At 35.9% G+C, this 19,427-nt stretch overlaps 1 protein-coding gene across 3 annotated transcripts in view; it reads right to left on the reverse strand.

Annotated features, from left to right (window-relative positions):
• Positions 1–19,427, reverse strand: part of LRCH1 (leucine rich repeats and calponin homology domain containing 1) — a 117,733-nt gene that overhangs the window by 43,022 nt on the left and 55,284 nt on the right. For all 3 annotated transcript variants that reach the window (XM_082774837.1, XM_082774836.1, XM_082774835.1), the window contains exons 2-8: positions 16,958–17,102; positions 12,637–12,763; positions 7,248–7,353; positions 6,534–6,670; positions 4,613–4,740; positions 3,765–3,849; positions 289–394 (exon numbers count right to left, since the gene is read on the reverse strand). In XM_082774837.1, coding sequence (XP_082630963.1) covers positions 289–394; positions 3,765–3,849; positions 4,613–4,740; positions 6,534–6,670; positions 7,248–7,353; positions 12,637–12,763; positions 16,958–17,102 — 834 coding nt within the window. The remainder of the gene's footprint in view (positions 1–288; positions 395–3,764; positions 3,850–4,612; positions 4,741–6,533; positions 6,671–7,247; positions 7,354–12,636; positions 12,764–16,957; positions 17,103–19,427) is intronic.

The following is a 19,427-nucleotide window of genomic DNA, read 5'->3' on the forward strand; positions in this document are numbered from 1 at the left end:
GTAGGCATTTATTCAAAAAAATTTAATAATGAAAATACTTGCTGTTTGATAGCAGTATAAGAAAAACAATTTAAGGCACTTATCCAGTGCAAAATAGAACACTGAACATTCCAAGGAAAAAGAGTAGCAAAGATAAAGTATCTAATTTAAAGGTGACATTTGTAGCCTTCTTGAAGACTGACTGATACTTCTTGGGCCATGTTTTTTTGCAAACTTGATTTACAGCCTTATATGTAAAATTATGAAAAAAATGTATATTTTTAACTTCTACTTTTTTCACATTCCAACCTTTTCTTGAGTTCGCGTGGTGACCCGGATCTTCCTTTATAACCTGATCTTCTTCCACAATGTCAGACATTGGAACATTAAAGCTGATGGTATCTTCATCAGATGGCTAAGAAGGAATAAAAGAAACATTGGTTTCAGTTCAAATCAAAGACTAGAAAAAAAAGTTAGATATATAATAATGAACACACTGTAGAGTAAAAAAGCTGGTATTGGAGAGGATACCAGTGCACCTAACACGATCAAGTCCTGGTGTAAGAAGCTGCTGTCATGCAGAACACATCCTCACAGTAGGCTTGCCAAGCAGCACAATTCTTCTGTCTCTTTTACTACATTACTAACTTCACCAGCCCTCTCTTAGCAGTGACAATGTTGCTGCCTTTCTGCATTTCTTTCCTGGACAGCTGATAAAGGGGCTCCATGTAGCCACCAAAAAGAAGCTAAGCCTCATATCACAGGTTTTTTTGTCTTTCCATCCAGGCCTCCTTTATCTTAATCTTACTTGACATTTAAGTAGTAAGTTCAGTTATTCTAGATCAAAAGTTTTATGTTTTGTTAATTTCACAACGATTGTTTCAAAAATATTACAGTAGAATATTATTATACATGTATTATTAAAAGTTTTGAATACGAAAAAAAACAGGCAAGTTTTTTTGTTTGTTTGCTTTGGCTAGGCAGAGTAAACAGCAACAACTTTTAGAAAAAATTTTGGAATGTTGGTGCAAAAATAAATAAATAAATAAAAAGCAGTAAGCCACAGGAAATTCAATTTACAAATAAAAAAATTATCAATCCCGTAACATAATCCCTCGACCTAAACAGGACTTCCAGGGTCCATAGCCTACCGCACTCTGCAATTCATGTTCCAGGTGCTTCCTGTCAGTATGCTACCAAACAGAAACTATCCAAAGCAACATACAAAAGTCCTCATTCCTCCTTCATAGGGAAATACTGTATCTCACTTCCTACATCCAGTTTTACCATTATTCAGCTAGCAAAAGAAAGAGACAAAGGATATAAAGAATCAAAAGCACAGGCTGAAGAGTCCAATTTTCATTTCAAAAACCTAATATTTTTCCACCACAATTTGGATGATGCATTCTGAAAAGAGTTTTCCTACAGAGTCTTGCTGGTACTACAGCATCTCTCTTATGGGTAATGCAGCAGGGACACCATCTGGATCTTGACCAAGTTCCTGTTCTAATGAATTTTAACTGAGGAAAAAATAAAATCAAAGGAAGGTAGAAAGTGAATCTGCTACTCTCTGTTCCTAAAAGATGAGGTACGTGGGAGTGTGCTCTCTTCAAGCAGAATTTGTCTTCAAGCTGATGTGATCAATTTTACAGCAATATGTCTTTCACTCCAACTGCCCAAGACTACAGCTCTGAAGAATTGACCCTATCAACAAGCCAGACTAATTGACTTAATTTCATCAAGTATTCCCTCTCACGTGTATGTATCCAAACCTAATTAGCAAGCTTCTGAAAAAAAAAACAAAAAAAAACAGATTGCTTTTCAATCAAACAAGCACTTCATTTAAGTTTCCCTTTTCACATTGCACAAATGCAAAATGACCTCCTGGCAGTATTCTGTAAAAGAGCTGAAACTCAACAGCAATTAGCTTTCAGACTAAAGCAGAGCTTGGTTTGATATATTTGATGCATTTATAGAAAACCTCTAAAAATGTGTTCAACAACTCATAAAGGCGTGATCATTTAATGTTTATCTATTGTTTGGTATGGAGGTTTCTGTCATTACTAATATTTCTTCCACAATTCTTATATGTAGCAGATTTATTAAAGTTTGTCTCAGAAGGAAAAGTGCGTAGTGAATTTATTACCAAGCATATTTGGGATTACTGATACTAGCATCAATCTTCTCCTTACCAGCAGAGCAGTTGACAGGCAGAGATGGAATGAGTAAACAGATCCCATATAAAAAGTCTTTGTCCTATAAATATGTACTGGTTTAGTCCAGTTGTCTCCAAAATATTTTTTTTTTCTGCAGCATGCCAATTGCTACATTTTGACTACAAGAAAGACAATCTATTTTGTAAAGGTGTTATTTATAGCTGAAGAGGAAGTTCTGGAACAAGTTTCATTAACAAGCTAACAACTTCAGGAAGCGTAAGAATGGCAAAACAGTTTGCAAGCCTCATTGAATGGGCTGCACACTCTTACAATTAAGTAAAAAGCCTGCCCAAATGATTGGCAACCATTGTGTTTATAAGTGATTCTGTATTCAAAAGACTACAGTGTAAGTGGATTAATTTTCAATTTGCTTTTGTAGTAAATACAAATTCAGCATCTAAGCTCGATTCTTTATACATTAGTTTCAAAAGCAACAGACTCTTTTCCTCAAAGGAAGACAGAAACAAGCAAAGAACCAATGCAAAATTATTTTAAGTAGGAAGTCCGTTCTCTTTCTGTTAATATTTTAATGTGAATATCTGAGTATTTCCCATTAGGTCCTTTCATTTGTACATTTCAGAAATATCATCACTGAAGTATATTAAAGTTATTTACTTATTTATCATTATTTCATAGAATCGTTTAAGTTGGAAAAGACCCTTAAGATCAGCAAGTCCGACCATCCACATAACACCACCGCTAACTCTATCCCTTAGTGCCATATCCACATATCTCTTACATATGTCCAGGGATGGCAACTCCGCCACTCTCCTGGGGAAAAAAAATATTATTAATAAAATTCAACTTTAATTGCTTATTTGAGTACCCAAGAAGGGACCTTTCTATGATTAAGCGCCCTGTTTGACTGAGCGTAGCCTCAAAAAAAGTCTAGGAAATGCAGCTGTAACTGCTTAGTAGCACACTACTCTCAGAAAGCTGTCTTTTTCTTTGCCCAGTCATACAACATAGCTCAAGAAAAATTCTGAAGGCATATTTCCAGCACTGCCTGTCTGCCAGAGCATGTAAACACACTAATCTGCAAGTTCCTAAAGTTCTTACTCTCCATTGAACTGCCATATCCATGACACCACAGAACACATTGGGACCAGGCACACTGAACTCCTGTTAATTCCAAACAGACAAGATTCACAAATCAAAGAAAAAACAAACAAACAAACAAACAAACAAAACAAGTGAAAAGGAACTAGACGTATAATATAACAATTAGTTTATTGGAAAAAACAAATGTGTATTCTGTTTTGGACCTTGTTCTTTAAGTTATTATCTAAACTGTCTGAAAACCATACTAAATTTTCACTACTGGTAGGTTGTTGGCCATTTACTATCAAGTATCTCACTGGCATCTCTAGATTAAACATCATCATAGACTAAACCAGAAAAAAAATCCCAGACTCCTTTTATCTTTGTTTTATGAATTTCTCACTAATAAATGACTGCCAAGGGTGTGGTTGCACAGTTTTGATACCTGAAGTTGCATTCACATGGTTGCCCTATAAAAAAAATAAGGGGGTTAGGGGAAGGGAGGTAGACAAAATTCAAGCAACTTACCTCTGTTGCTGACAAACGTTTATCGCCATTATCACTACCAACACCTGAATCTGAGTCCTTTTTACTTGGGTAGATGTCATCAATGCTAGATGTGAACAAAAAAAATCAATAGAAGACTGTCACAGCATGCATGGTTAGAATTCTGTCCTGTTTTGAATTAAAGCAAAATTCCCTCCATTATCAATGCCAGTGAATAAATAACTCGGTATGATTGCTAACTACACATCTGCAGTATGCTCCAAGTAGATCAGATAGACTGTTTGGTTAGCTTAAGGATTAATGAAAACAACAGAAATAATCTGTCCTATAGGTCACTAGACAAAAATGAAGAACTTTAGTTTTTCATTCAAAACTTTTTTTTTTTTTTTTTTAGAAAAACTAAACTAGTTGAACTCAAACAAGCGTCAACTAATTTAAAGGTAACCACTAATGCATTAAAACGAGCTGTTAACTCCCTGGGGCTTGGAGTAATTATTAACACAGAAACCTCCTTTTGAGTCTTTAAAATAGACATTGAAATTTAATATTTGAACAAAATGACTACAATAATTGCAATTGCTATCTCATTTTTTTTTAATTGCCTAATATGACCTCTACTCATTTTAAAGTACCCAATTAGACACAATACTCATCAGCTATTATTTTTATATATATAAATAAAAGCATATATCTGTATACGCTCTATTTCCTACTCAATTACAATCCTGAAAATTGTAACACTGATTTGAGACTGACACAGCAATTTAAAAAAAGAACAGCATTCAATTGAATAAGATGAAAAATATTTTTCACTTTGTTCCAAGATCATAAATATTACATGAAATATTAAGCAAGATTTTTATTCATACCTCTCTTCCACAGGTTGTGGCAAATGTGGCTGTTCCATGGCATTAAGATACAGAGAGTCTGCTGTTTTAATCTGGCAGGCCTGTACAGTCAGATATTTGAATATATGCACCTTACCCTTTGTACAAATCTGTTGGACAGGAAAAAAAAATAGGTTTGTAACTGGAATAAAACAAAAATGTATTTCAAATTTCATGTAGTGAAACTCTCTGAAAACTAACTCATATAATCATAATAGAAAGGAAAACAGATTATTTATTTTAAGAATTAAGAGCTACTTCAATTAGCCAAATAATGATTTGACATCACTACCATAAATACTCTAGGAGTAATACAGAAAACAACAAAAATTTATTCTACTTTAAAAGATCCAAATTTGCTTTCTGCTCCAAAAGGATTATGATTAATAAAATATATTCCAGTCTATTACTAACTGCAATGTGAGTAATTATTTTCCAAAATTAGTCAATAGTGACATTTAATTAACAAGCATGTTCTTTACACTTTGTCACATTGCTTCTACTATTGCTCGTTAATGTTTATGATGCATTTCACTGGCTTTTGCTTTTTTTTTTTTTTTCCTCTATCCGTATTCTTTAACCCACATGCTTGCTGGAATTTCCTTCGTATGTTTTGAGCTTACTAACTGCACTGCCATTTGTAGTTAATGAAAAGCATTTCTCCAGTGTAGTAAAAACTCTCAAGTATTTCCACAGCTGTTGATCATCTTGTAGTAGATACAGTATGATGAATCTAGGGTTCAGCAAGTCAACAACAAAGCTCTCCTGAAGCAGCAAGCAGATGTTTCATTTATTTATTATTTCTCAGCATGGCCTATATTCAGAACAGGAGTCTGATCTGTGTATGACGTTCTGTACAGTTATAATATAAAGTAAAATAAACTTCATGTGGATTGTGTTCTAGGCTGCCTGAATGTATAGTAAATTGCAACAGAACTTCTAGAACTAGCCTCTTATTAACAGAAAGAACTGGAGCCTTGAGTTGAAAGACCATGACTGGGGAAACAAACTCCCAGTCAACTCTGAACTTGTGCGGGATTTGCTACTCCAGCTGGATGTATGTACGTCTATGGGGCCCAATGGGATTCATCACAGGGTCCCTCAAAGAACCCACTAATGTCATTGTGAGACCTCTCTCAATTTTCAACAGTCTTTGGAATCTGGAGAGGTCCCAGTCATTGCATAAAGCTACCAGTGCCCAAAGGAGCAGCTGAGGTCCCTGGGTTTGCTCAGCCCCGAGCAGAGCAGGCTGAGGGGAGGCCTCATGGCGGCCTGCAGCTCCCTCACGAGGGGAGCGGAGGGGCAGGCGCTGAGCTCTGCTCTCTGGGGACAGCGACAGGACCCGAGGGGACGGCATGGAGCTGGGACAGGGGAGGGTCAGGCTGGGGGTTAGGGAAAGGGTCTGCACCCAGAGGGTGGGCAGGCACTGGGACAGGCTCCCCAGGGCAGTGGTCATGGCACCGGGCCTGCCAGAGTTCAAGAACCATTAGGACAATGCTCCCAGATGTCCTTTAATTTTTAGGTGGTCCTTTGTGGAGCCAGGAGTTCGACTGATGATCCTTGTGGATCCTTTCCAACTTGGAACATTCTATTACTTTATAATTAAGCCAGGAAGTTTCCCAACAACTCTCTTTTCCAAAGTTATACACACATTAGGTTTCATATGGAGACAGGAATGACAAAAATAAATATGTAGCTTTATTCATATGTAGAATGGAAATATTCTAGAGTGACATTGGTTTCAATGGTGCACACGCTCATGATGCTTTGTCTTGTTTATATATCCACAACTAATGTCTGTGCTGACAAGTTCAGATGCCCACTATTACAGAAAGTTGCATTTTATAGGCTGTAAGTTATCATCCACCCAGTATTAAGGCACAAATTAAATGATGTTACTTACTTGTGCTGGTGGAGACTGCAAAGGATTGTTGTCAAGCAGTAATACTTGTAACTGCACCATCTTTCTAAAACAGATGGGAATCACAAGCACTTTATTGCAAGAAAAGTCGAACTTTACCAAGGGAAGCTGCACTAGTTCTAAAAGCAACAAAGAAGACAAAAGGTGTTATATCTGTACTTATTTTTGCCATAAAATAGTAAAATATTTCTGAATAAAGCTTTTTTTTATTTATTTTTTTTCCAATCTCAGAAAAAAAGGAATATGCCTCTCATAATAAAAGGCAGTGTATAGCATCCTCTTTTCCCTTTTTTAAAAATACAAACTCAGACAGGAACTTGACTAGTATTTACTCCATTCTATCCTGGGAATGGAAAAGGGTGTTATTGATATACAGGTGACAATAACTTTTAAAAACTTGGATTTTATTTATTTATTTATCTTAACGCAGATGACAATTACCATACTGCATTCACAGGTAAGAATTTGTGCAAGTTACAGTAGCTAAAATTTTGAAGATAATTCATTAACAAAGTCACACACTAAGTACTACTTAATGCTATAGGCTACAGAGACACAGCAAACTCAAATGGAATAAATTCAAACACAAGGTAATTACTATTTGCTACTATTACTTAACTTATTAAAGATACTTTCAAAATACTAATAAAAAGAATTACTGCAAAGGCGTTGGGATTATTATTTATTTTATTTTACCTGGTGGTAAAACTTCGAGGTAATTTCTTCTGACATTCAGTTCTTTTAAAGATTTCAGCTGGCCTATCTGCTGTGGCAAAGCTGTGATTTCATTACAGCTGACATCCTACAGCAACAGTAACAGAAATAATGAACTTTTGGCCCCAAAGTGTTAAATAATACTTACAGGAAATTGTAGCTAATGTGTTATTACCATTTTAACATTTTATTAACCTGAAAACTCGCAACCTTCCATGCTCCTGCCTTTCCAGTGCAAAACTAGATGAATGAGAAAAATCTTTACACTTTATTCAAAGCCTAGAGTAAATATCTGTTTAGAGGAGTTAATTTTTAAAGTGAATTTAACTTCTGTAAAAATTATTAGCTTAAAATGTCCTACCTTTTTGTTTCTAACTTTTGCTTATATCAATAACTTACTACCATGATTATACAACCAAAAGTGTTTGGATGAAGTGTAAAATTGCTACTGTATGGCTCTGATTTTGTTTTTATTTTTTAAGATTTTTGTTCTTCTAGATAGACTATTTAAGCAAAATTAAAGAAAACAGCAATACCCTTCTGTAATGATGTTCAGGAAAGATTACTACATCAAATAGGAGGACATAATGAAATAGGACAGGTCTTACTTGGTATTATACAGATATTCAACATTTTCTTGTAAAAGCTACTCCCTTGAGAACCTAGACAGACTCTAAACAGGTCACAGATAAATTCAGGGGGTTTAACAATCTGGATGAGGTGGCAACCGACAGTTATTTCAGCTTTTCTAAAGGAATAACTGCTGTAAAGTTGAGTTGAGCCCAAAGTAGTGAGTATTGCTAAACAACTGAACATTATTTCAAGGGAACAGTTTCTACACATTAACGCTACTGAAAACCTGAAAATGCTACAAATGTGTACTAAAAACCCACAACTTCTTGGATTAAGTCAGTCTAAAACATGAGAGATTTCACATACTAGCTACTGCTTCTACTGCCAAACTGTCTACATTCAATGTGAAATCAAAATGACATTGAAACCTCTCCTTATGTGCCTGTAACCTGTAAATGCGAGCCATGTCCCAGTTCTGCTTCCATTTCTGCATTAAAAAGGGAAGCAGAGCTTCCTAGGAGGACAGCTAAGTGAGGCAATGCCAAATTTTCCTGAACAGGCTAGACTCTTTGCTCCTACTCTTGACTGTTTCAGATGATGGGATTTATACAGTACCTGGGAGCTCTTCAGCTACACAATTTTTAAGTCAGTCACAATTGAGCCATCTCTTTGAAGACAGCTGCTTTACTGCTAGTCATAAGCATGACATTAACTCTCTACCTGCAATCCTAAAAACTAGTTAAAAAAACAACAGTAGTAGCAAAATCTGATCTGGCAATGCTGCTCTTTTTATCAGACATGTTTCTTCTCGTAACAGAACCTCAGTGCTGCCAAAACTTCCCTCCCTTGTCAAAACAGAGTCAGGAAATTATTTTAGCTTTTAGACAAGGAATTTAAAAATACCAGTTAATGAGTGCTTCTTTTGCCCAAATTGTCACAAAGTACGGCACTGTTAATTGCACTGTTCCCAGATCATTTATTTTTAAAGCTTTACTGTCCTGTTTTCACTTTACAGGCTTTAAATGAGTTTATAATTAGATACGTACTTTTTAGAGCAAAGAACTTAAATTTGAAGTCACCTTGTGGCAGAGAAACTCTAGATCAAGTACACTTCTGCACGTACATCAGAACAAGTCAAGGAAAGAGACAGTTTTAAACGAAGTTCAAAAGAAATGTCTGGAAGCGTACCCAAGTCCTCTTATAATCTCTCAAAACATCCACAATGTGACTGATCTCTTATGACAGCATGTCAGTAGTCACAAGGGCTCTAGAGACAGTTGTAGCCTTGATCCTAATAACACTTCAATCCAACTTTTTTTTGTACTACTTTGAATAGCTGTGGAAAACAAAGACCTATAACATTATTTCCAGTTATGCTTAGTAGACTTTATGAGTGTGTATGTGACAGAGACAGTGTTTATCTTAAACTTTCCAATTACTTTGGCAGTAATGGAAGCCACGCTATCAAAGTCAAATGCCTATGATTTTCAGGCTAATAACCCTTTAGAGCAACATGACATCCAGTAAATTGAAACTTCACTTCACGGACATCTGCAGGCAGTTGAAATGAAGTTCAAACACCTACTCAGGTCCTAGGGGCTACCATTAGCTAAGGCCAGACTTCTTGCATGAATGCTGTGTTGTCCTCATTGGTTATTTCCTGCCATAACAACACGGACAATTTCTCACAATTAAAAAAATGTAAGGCTTAGGGAAATTTAACATTAGTTTCTGTGGCATGTAGCTCAATGGTGTGAAAACAAATCCAGATCTTCATTTTTCCTTTGTTTGTAGTGAAGTTTAAACAATCATAAAATTCAGACTAATATAAGTGGAAAAACACATACAGTAACCTAACTCCACTGTAACATTATTGACATAGGGGATTTTATCCAAACCTTCTGAATCAGAGTAAACTTCCTCCTTGCACCCATTTTAAAATTTGAGGCTCCTGTTATTTCTAATAAGTATGTGGATTCTGCCAGAGCTTGTGAAATACAACGTCACACTGAATGTTAAAAATGTTACATGGATCCTTTTAGAAAACAGAAGGCAGCACGTCCCACTTGGCCAGGCTGCTGGCCCAGATTTGATGAACAGGGTAAAGGAACAGGGTAAAAGATGGATTTGAAAGCTTCCAACATCAGAAAGGAGCATTCCAGAGATGGAGAAAGCTCTTCCCCTGAGAGTGCAGAAGGGCAATGCTGCCCAACAGGAAGGAGAGCAGAGCTTTACTGCACATCTTACAGCTTCAGGTGCGATCGTAGAGCTATCCCTACCCAAGTACTTTCTTTGATGGAAAGTAAGTATCAGAGTATCTTCACACCAATTTTGAAGTCATCCTCCTGACTGACAGTAGAAGTATGATCAAGTTATGCAGCTGTAAATGAGTTTCCCAACCAAATTTTCTAAATACTTTGACTATATTCTGGAGGGGAAATAATTCATACATTATTTTAATGCTTCTAAGACAACTCTCTGACTACATAGCAGAACCTAAGACTAAAATTTAAAAGAATACATAAAAATTTACTGCATGTAATATATAAGTCATTCTATGTTATGATTGTGACATTTATCTATGTATAAACAAGCAATAAAAAAGAAGAGAAGAAAGGAAGCAGAATTAGCTGGAAATATCTCACCTAATCTGCAGCGAACTATGTTTTTGTCATTCTAGAGAGGCCACAGAGGTAAAATCCGTTTCAAAAAGTTAAATAACAGCAATAAAAACATCCATTTGCTACATACACTCAGATTTTACTGCAAGTAGCCTGTGAAAAGCTGGAAAACACTGAAAATCTGAGGGTGCTTGCCAAAGTCCTAGTAACACAAGAACTGAATGCAACCAGTTGGTGTCTGCCACCACTCAGGATTGATCCCTTGGGCCAGGTTAGCACCAGTGCTGTGTACGTCCCAAAACAAACAAGAGCATGCCCTGCCAAAGGGCTGGCTGGCTGTGTCGCTTGGAAGCCACATGCTGTTCAGGCTGGCATTGCTCTCACACAGCTGAATGTTTCGTGCAACAACTGCAGCATGACTTAATCCTCTCTATTTTTTTCATCTTTTTCCTTATTGGCTCTTGAACAATGATCACCTTATTGTATAAATCGCATCATCTTACATATGCCAATACAGATACAGGCTCTCAATCCTACCACTATTTGCTGCATAGCGGTTTAGTCATTTCCAGCTAAGTAACACAACTTATTTCACTAGAAATACATGAAGTACTCATGGTAGCATCAACCTCAGTAACCAGGTCATCAGAATAGATGCATGCCTACTTAAAAAAAAATAGTTATTCATGTATTTTATTTCTTCTAATCACAGAGAGCTAGATTCAGACTTTCTTCAAGTTCTAACAATTCTATTCAGCCATCGCATCCCCAAAATTAGGATGCACTTTAGTGTTATTCAGCTTCAATTACATATAAAAGTGAAGCTATAATCTCTTACTGAACCAGTTTTAAGCTACAACCTAACACGTTTTGGAAGGTAATTCAATCAAAACCAGCTCAGTCATATAATTAAACCCATAACAAAAAGATATTTTAAACTACTTGATAAGTTATTAAAAAACACCACCACCACAAACCTGGCAGTGTTTAGCTCAGGTACAACCCAGAAAATAAAATGTAATTGCTTCCCTCCACTAAACCGATTTACTCTAAGTTTACTTATAATTAATAGTATAAGCCTGAAACACAAGGCACTGTACAAGACAAATACAAGAAAAAAAACAAGCCCTAAAGTTGTCACTTCATATACGGGGAACCCATAGTGGCACTGGGGCCCCAAGCAAGGCCAACTCAACTTCTGTAACAGAATTTAGAAATTATTCTTATAAAGATGTCAATATGATATACAAGCACTTTCAGATACCTAGAAGACGTGCAAAATAAATGCAACCAATGGAGATGATAGCAGTTAAGAAAAAGCTCACACACCACTGTTTTACTCTGCATAAATCGGCAGTATCAAACAGTAGTTTGCCAATTTTTATCTTAAAAGGTCAAGGTGAACAGAAACAACCAGAAGGCACAACACATGCCACAGGGAGTTCAGAGCCTCAGGAAGGCTAACAATATACAAAAGAGGAAGAGAAAGGGGAGAAAGGGAAGCTTTCACAATTTCCACATACAAACTTTTAGAAACAATATGCAGTTACATAAAATTTAAGTTAAGGTACCAAATAATTTCTGCATTTTCTGATTCTTAGTTATTGGACAATATATATTAGGGATTAAATACTGCACTCAGAGACTGTAGTTGTTGGACAGCTTTGAAAAACAAGAGGAATATAATCATTTTGTTTAGACAGGTTTTCCAGGAAAACAAGGTTGCATGACAAAAATAGTGAAATAAAATGAAAACAGACCGATAAGATCAGTATCGTTAGTGGAATGCAATGTGGTAAGCAGATAGCACTGCAAGAGAGAAAGGAAGCAGGAGGCGGGGTGGTATAAGAGGAGCAGAGAGCTTTGCAGAGACTGATGCCAAAAAGAGAAACTTGAGACAGCAAAACAAGGAGCCAGTGCACATGGTGAGTACAACTGGCAAAGAAAAACTTAGAAGCTGAGTTTTAAATGAACAAAGGCAGTGGTGTTGCTCTGAAGGGTCCTGAAGACCATAAAGGAAACTTTTATTGTGTTACTACTCAATAGACTTGAGAAATTCAGAAGTTAGTTTTTTAACTGGCATTACAGTATAAGGCATTTGTTCAAATATCTTTCCAAATAGAATTTTACTCTTTCTAGTTAAATACAAATAAAAATCAACAAAATCAGTAACATACCAGTTCCATTAACTGTTTTAGCTGACCTATCTCTTCTGGAAGGGAACCTAGCTTATTGTTACTTGCAATTAAGACTTTTAGAGGAAGACCACACAGGCAAGCTGGCAAAGAAGAAAGCTGATTTCGACTGCAACAAAACAAAGAAAGAAAAACAACCATTAAGAACACCAGTAATATTCTTACTCACATGAAGACAGAGATGTAAAACTCCTTCATTTTGATGGGACATATTTAATGCAGATAAAATGCAAATTTTAGAATTGCAATTATTATGAAAACACAAGAAATATTTGAATTACTGACTAGAACAGTATTGCAGAATAGTATCACTCTGGAAAAAACATCTTATAACAGTTTAATAACATTGTAAAAATGTTGCTACTCCCCCATCCCAGACATCCCAAACTTAGCAATGAAAATTTATCTTACTCAGGAACCAAAACCTGGAGGAAAAAAATGTGCATCCTTTTTGCTCCTCATCCATTTCCTGTGCATTGGTTAATGAATATAAGCCATAACATTATCCCCATCCCCCTCCTGAGTGAGGGAAGGCAGGGAGGCACCAATTCAATTTAATTCTATTTATAAAAACTGCTGTTACATATCACTGTACTCTGATTACCTTACTCATCTTAAACTTTTCTGTGTATCAGGGACAAATTTATTTCTAGTTTTGCTGGTGTATATATCAAAGAACAAAAAAACATAAATGTCTTCTATATCTCAAAGAAAGTCCATTTAAGTGTTAAAAGTGTAAGCAAAAAGTCCTTTGACTCAACCTGTAAATCACATCCTTGAAAAATATTTTCCTTTATCATTTGAAAAGAGAATCGAAGGGTAGACTGCATCAATCCTATACTACCAAAAATGGTATTTGCTAACCTCAGAGGCCCATGTTTCAGGTGATAACATCCTGAAGATGATTAAGTCACAAGCCAAAATAAGATTTTTATAGGGTGGTATCCATTACATTTTGCATCAGCATTGCTTTGGAACACACAAGAGAGTTTGAGGCAGGGTGATTCTCCAACAAGGAGAACATGGGACCTAATCTCTATGAGAAGGTATACATGTAGGTTACCATGTCATATTTCTCACCTTAAAGCAGGGCCAACAAAAGAGGATCAGCCCAAACCTTTCAGTCAGAGGCTTTCCTGAACAAATGAGAGCTGTCTTCCAGCACATCCAGACAGTCTTTCTTTCCCTCCTTTTTCTTAAAGCAATTGCCTACGTGGCAATTATAGTCTGCTGCTACACTTTTTTTTGGACACAATCCAAAAATCTATCTTGATTTAAGCTTTCATACCATTTCTCAAGACCACCAGCATAAACATGGAATCAGTTTCAAAAATATTTCAACATTTAGACTATAAGATTGCAAGGCAGCAGATCCTTCAAATGACTAGACAAATGTCAGATAATTTCTTAGTTTTCTATGTTTTCTAAACACTCAAACTTCTCAGTGGGCTAACCCATTCATTCTTGTTACTAACACTTCTACTGTAATATGAGGTTTGAACATATGCTTCAAGACCCTTTGAAGACTTCCCTTCCTCCAAGGTTTCCAGAGTGTTTATTTACTTATTTGTTAAGAAGAGAATAAGATGATTCTTGTTGGAAATACAACGTAAGATATATTATCATATTATCCCAGGTAAATTCAGCAAAAATAAGGTAAATTCAACAAAAAAAAATTAGAACCATCAATGGTTGACTTCCTTTCAAGACTTGCATTGAACCATTTTATCTCTGAATCTTACTTTTTTCTAAAATTGATACAACATTTATAAATGACTCTCCAACATGAGCCATTTCAGACTTTATTTCTGAAAAATAAATAAATAAATAAATAAATAGTATTTTCATGAAGAGGAATCACAAGGGAAAGTAAATTTTGGTAAAAAACTTTCCAGAGATTTAGGCTCTCATTCTAATAACAATTACTCAAGAAGCTTGAACTTAAAATGACAAATGCTGCATGATTATAAACATTAACTAGTGATTTGTGAGTCAACTGATAGAAGAAACTTGATTATGCTCAACAGAATAACATATTAACTACCACCTCTCCTAGAAAATTTGATAGTTTTAATAGAATGTAACTTCTTTTTTTATGGGTATCAACCCGTTAGAAAACAATGAACAGTAAAGCAGTGTCCTGTTCACAACGATTTTAGTTAGCTTCTGCATGACTGCTAGGACTCCAAAGAACAAATACGCATCACTGATCTGTGAAAATAGATTACAAGTGTTACTGCTGCACAACGTACCATACAAGGTGATGGGACAAGAGACAGTAGAGATTACATCCTCCAGCCTCTCTTAAAGTTATGTTAATATAAAAAGGAAGACAACATCATTATTTCAGAAATGTGGAACTAAACACGGATTGAAGCCTTGTTTCATCCATGAAGGCTGTACAAGGAATGAAATTAATGTATTTTAATGCACAAGCCTTTCCTCTGTCCAAAATCTTTGAGTTCCCCAGAATCCTAAGCAGACTATCAGATCTGTGAAACCTGTAACTCAAGAAAATAATATATGCATTGCCTTATTCTGTCTTTTCTGCAGAAGTCTGAATGCCTTAGCCAGAAGGTATTGTTCTAACATTTATTTTACTACTTACTTTTACTTATTTTAGGAAGCTTAAAATCTGAAAAGGTTACACTGAACAGCAGATTTGGCACCACAAGAAAATAACAAAATGTGAGTAGAAGTTATTTTTAAGGTCTACTGAAGTCAAATTGAGAACATCCAGAATCTGCAAATGTATCTACCCAGTAGGTAAAACACACAAAAATAACAGAATTTTTTTTACTTTTTAAGTTTTACACAGCTCAGAAGCAATCCACTGAGAGATAAGGAAAAGCACATAACCAGTGTATGTGTGTAATAAATTGTCATATTTGTTTAAAAGGAATTCCCTTAAATAAAACATAAATTGTATCCACCAAGGTCCCAAACCTATACACATCTCTTGACATCACTTCCTAATTCTATTTAACATACATATTCTCCTGGTGCCACATAAAAATATCCATTTTAAATTCATCATGTTTTCTTGCCAAGAAGCAACATGGTTAGAAAGTCAAGGATATTGTTCTCTCTTCTACAGACTGCTTACTGTCAAGACTTCCTAATATATGGGAAGGCCGTGTCCAAAAGAAAACTATTTAAGGAGATTTTAAGCAGAGAGAAACTACCTAGTAAAACTTGAAAACTTTCCATTTGTTTAGGTTGTCTAATTTACTGTGGTACACAATAGCAATTCTAAGTATTCTGGATTTGTGGCACTTTACATAAATTCCATTAATACACTGAGTTAACTCACTCTAATTCCCATGTTTACCAAGATGACTTAAGCAAACTTGATTTCATCCAGTCTTAATTTTTTTTTTGGATCCAACTGTAATACCACTTCAAAATTACATGTCCCATATTCTTTACATGTGTGCAAATACTCAGGACACATTATTCTATTTCAGTTTTTTAAATCAAAATTAGTGTTCCATGGTAGCCAAAACTGCAGTACAGTAGTAACACAGGAGGGCTTGAGAAATATGCTCAGTGTTTACAAGACTGAAGACCAAGCCTTCATACCTTGGATTTAAAAGCACACGAACCACTTTGCCCCCTTGTTCAACCTCATTCTCAAAGACAGTAATATCTTTACTATTACAATTTTCACATATCCAACTACAAGCAAACCTCCACACCTTGTCCCAGCTGAGAAAGTGCTGACATGTCCTCTCTCAAAATAAAATAATGCATTCAACTGCATTTAAAGCAATAGAAATCCTCAATATGGATTAGCATCCACACACAGCTTTCCCAGAAAAGAAACAAAGGTGCTTAATTCTTTGTCCCTTCTTCCTAAAAAAAGGCAGTAATTATGTATCTTCCATAATAAGAGGACATAAGTAATAAAATCATGATTTTCCTCTCTATTCCCCATGAGGAAAATATTGATCCTCTGTCCCTCCATCTCTCTAACTACAAAAAAAACACATACCAAACTTTAAAAAATTTATCATCAGAAGGGAATGAAAAGAATCTGACCATGCTGATATGATTAGCATTCTCAATTTGCTAGAATAAGGGAAAGAAAGGGATTAATGTTACTCTGTCATTCCTTAAATAATTAGTTTTAGATTTTACATTGCCTTCGTATGGAACTATATCTACAGGCAATGAATTTTTGCATTACTGCTTGCAATAAAATGAAAAATGTAGTCAATTGCTCCAGGAACACACAGTGTAGACAAACAAGTCTTTATGCATTTGCAAATAAAAAAAAAAAATATGGTAAACTTAAGCTTACCTCAAATTTAAGTAAGTTAGCATTTGTAAGTTCACTATTGCATCTGGTATAACTTTAATACAATTGTGGTATAGATTTAGTGTTTCCAGTGACACAAAATGGCACAACTCCGTAGGAACCTCCGTTAATCTGTTCTTGGATAGATCTATAAAGAGAGAAAGAGAAGATACTTTTTTGAACCATCAGAAATACTACTTTGAACAAACTGTAATTATTAAAAAAAGTGAATAAATGTAATCCTACAGTCAGACAGCAAGTTAAGCCAGTGCTTTATTATACAAAATAAAACTAATCTTAACTTTTAAAATGAAGAAAATGGAACAGACTGTATAAAAAGCAAAAATTCAATTAAAAGTTATTTGGTTTAATAAAAAATAATTACTTGCAGGCCTCAATACACTGAGAAAATACTTGAATCCACAACCAAGTGAAGCTCATATAACATATCTCAAGACCAATACAGACAGTTATGTGCAAATGATAGCATTTAGATAAAAGCAAAAAACAACTGTATCTCTAGTTTCTTTTTAAAGGAGTTTGGCAGGTGTTTGAGAGAAAGGATATGAGGAAAATGCAACTTGATGATTTCACATCTTTGCTGCTGCTGGTTAAGCCTCCTCCCTGATCCTACAATACTTATCTGAAGCTGACTGTCGTAGACTGTAAGATGGGAAAACCAACCAAAGTTCAGTGGATATATTTCCATAGTGCCAATGATCTGACCTCTCCCTATAAGATCATGAAGTGGTTTTGCTTTTGTGAAAAAATTGTCAAAAACCTGAAGATCTTAACTTTCTTTGCCATGTCAGGCTCAGCTTGCTGCATAGAGGCATGGCTTGAGCTCAAAAGCATCACCAGTAGGAAGATTTTTATCATTTTTGGTTTTGTTCCTGTCTCCTGCAATGCAAGCTGAACTTCAGCACTCTCAATTCCCCTTGTCAGCCTCCACCTTGCTCCATTTCATTGCTGCAACCACAAAGCTGGTCTCTATTCCAAACCTGACCAGGATGACAGCAATGGCCAAGGAGGGAACTAAGGGAGTGCAGCCCTGCTGACTCAGATGGCAACGTGGTTGAACTGGGCACCTCAGCCAAAATTATTCACCTTGAGATTCCACAATTCAACTTGAAAAAAAACCTTCCCCTTTTTTTTTTAAAAGGAGCTTCTGCGGTGACATCCCCGCATCACCTCTCTCATTTCCTCATGCAGTGGGGAAGGGGCAGGAAGGTTGGGAAGAGGGAACCGAAACTCAGCCCTAGGCCTCTCCGTGGGCCTGGGCGGCAGGTGGAGAGTGACCCCTGGGCCTTGATCTGCTCCTTCCACAGTGACACACACACAGTTTGGTTAAAACAGAAATGTTGCTACGCCCCACACTGTTAAGACTGCAGGCTATCTATCACTTGGACCCCAGCTTTAGGCCTGCTCTCGTTGACCTTCACACGGAGTAAAAGGGACCATGCCACCACACGCCACTTGGCCGTGGAAAATTCTAGTACCTCAGAGAAGCGGAACGGCAACGAAACCCAGCCTGTGAGAGCCTCTGAGAGGCATCACAAGCACAGCAAAATCATTTATTGCTATTTTAATACTATCTTTTCTTTCTTTAATTGTTTTTATTGTTATCCTCAGTTCTCAAGGGCTTTAGCTCTGGTAATCTGAAGAAGGACAAAACAAAGAAGCCACGGATGATAACAGAAAATCCTCCCTGTTACCCTCAGGACAGAGGGTTATTGGACACAACATGTATACAACAAAGGAATTCAATTAACTTCCAACAATGGAAGTCAATTATTTATTATTGTCTAGTTATCAAAGATTACGATCATTTCAACAGTTATATCTACTGCTGCTTCCTAAATAATGTTAAGAAGTTCTATCCACATAAAGCAGAAGAATCAAAACTGTGTGTTTTATTTTATACAGTGTAACTTAAAAAGCAGAGGTTTGCTAACATAATTAATTTTATTTTTATTTAAGATGTATCAAATACCAAATCTGACCATCTCTGAGAAATGGGGTACAGGAATGGAATGAGTATGATACCATTATTTTTTTAATGATTTTTTTTTTTTGGCCAAAAAACAGACTTTCCTGATCAAATGGATGAAGGGTAAAAAAAAAAAGAGGACAAAAGAAAGGATGGCTTTTATTCAATCACAGAATGAATGTAAACCTCCAAACATGATGCAGCTGTAAAGAAAGCCTAGCAGCTTTCAGATGCCTCTAAAAAATCTGTAATGAAAAGTGCATGCCTTAAAAACTCAACAGTAAGGAGAACAGTCTGCATATCAGCTTCATACTGTACCTCATATATGCAAACACATACAGAAACCTCTGAAAGTTACATAATTATTTTGATATTACTTATACCAAAGTACTTTTGTACCTTGTTTCATTACTGCACCTGACAACCTGTACATACACTTTGTGCATATTCTGATATTTAAGTTCTAGAATAAAACATTTGTTA

This window comes from Aythya marila, assembly GCF_965140915.1.
Source record: "Aythya marila genome assembly, chromosome: 1".
NCBI lineage: Eukaryota > Metazoa > Chordata > Aves > Anseriformes > Anatidae > Aythya > Aythya marila.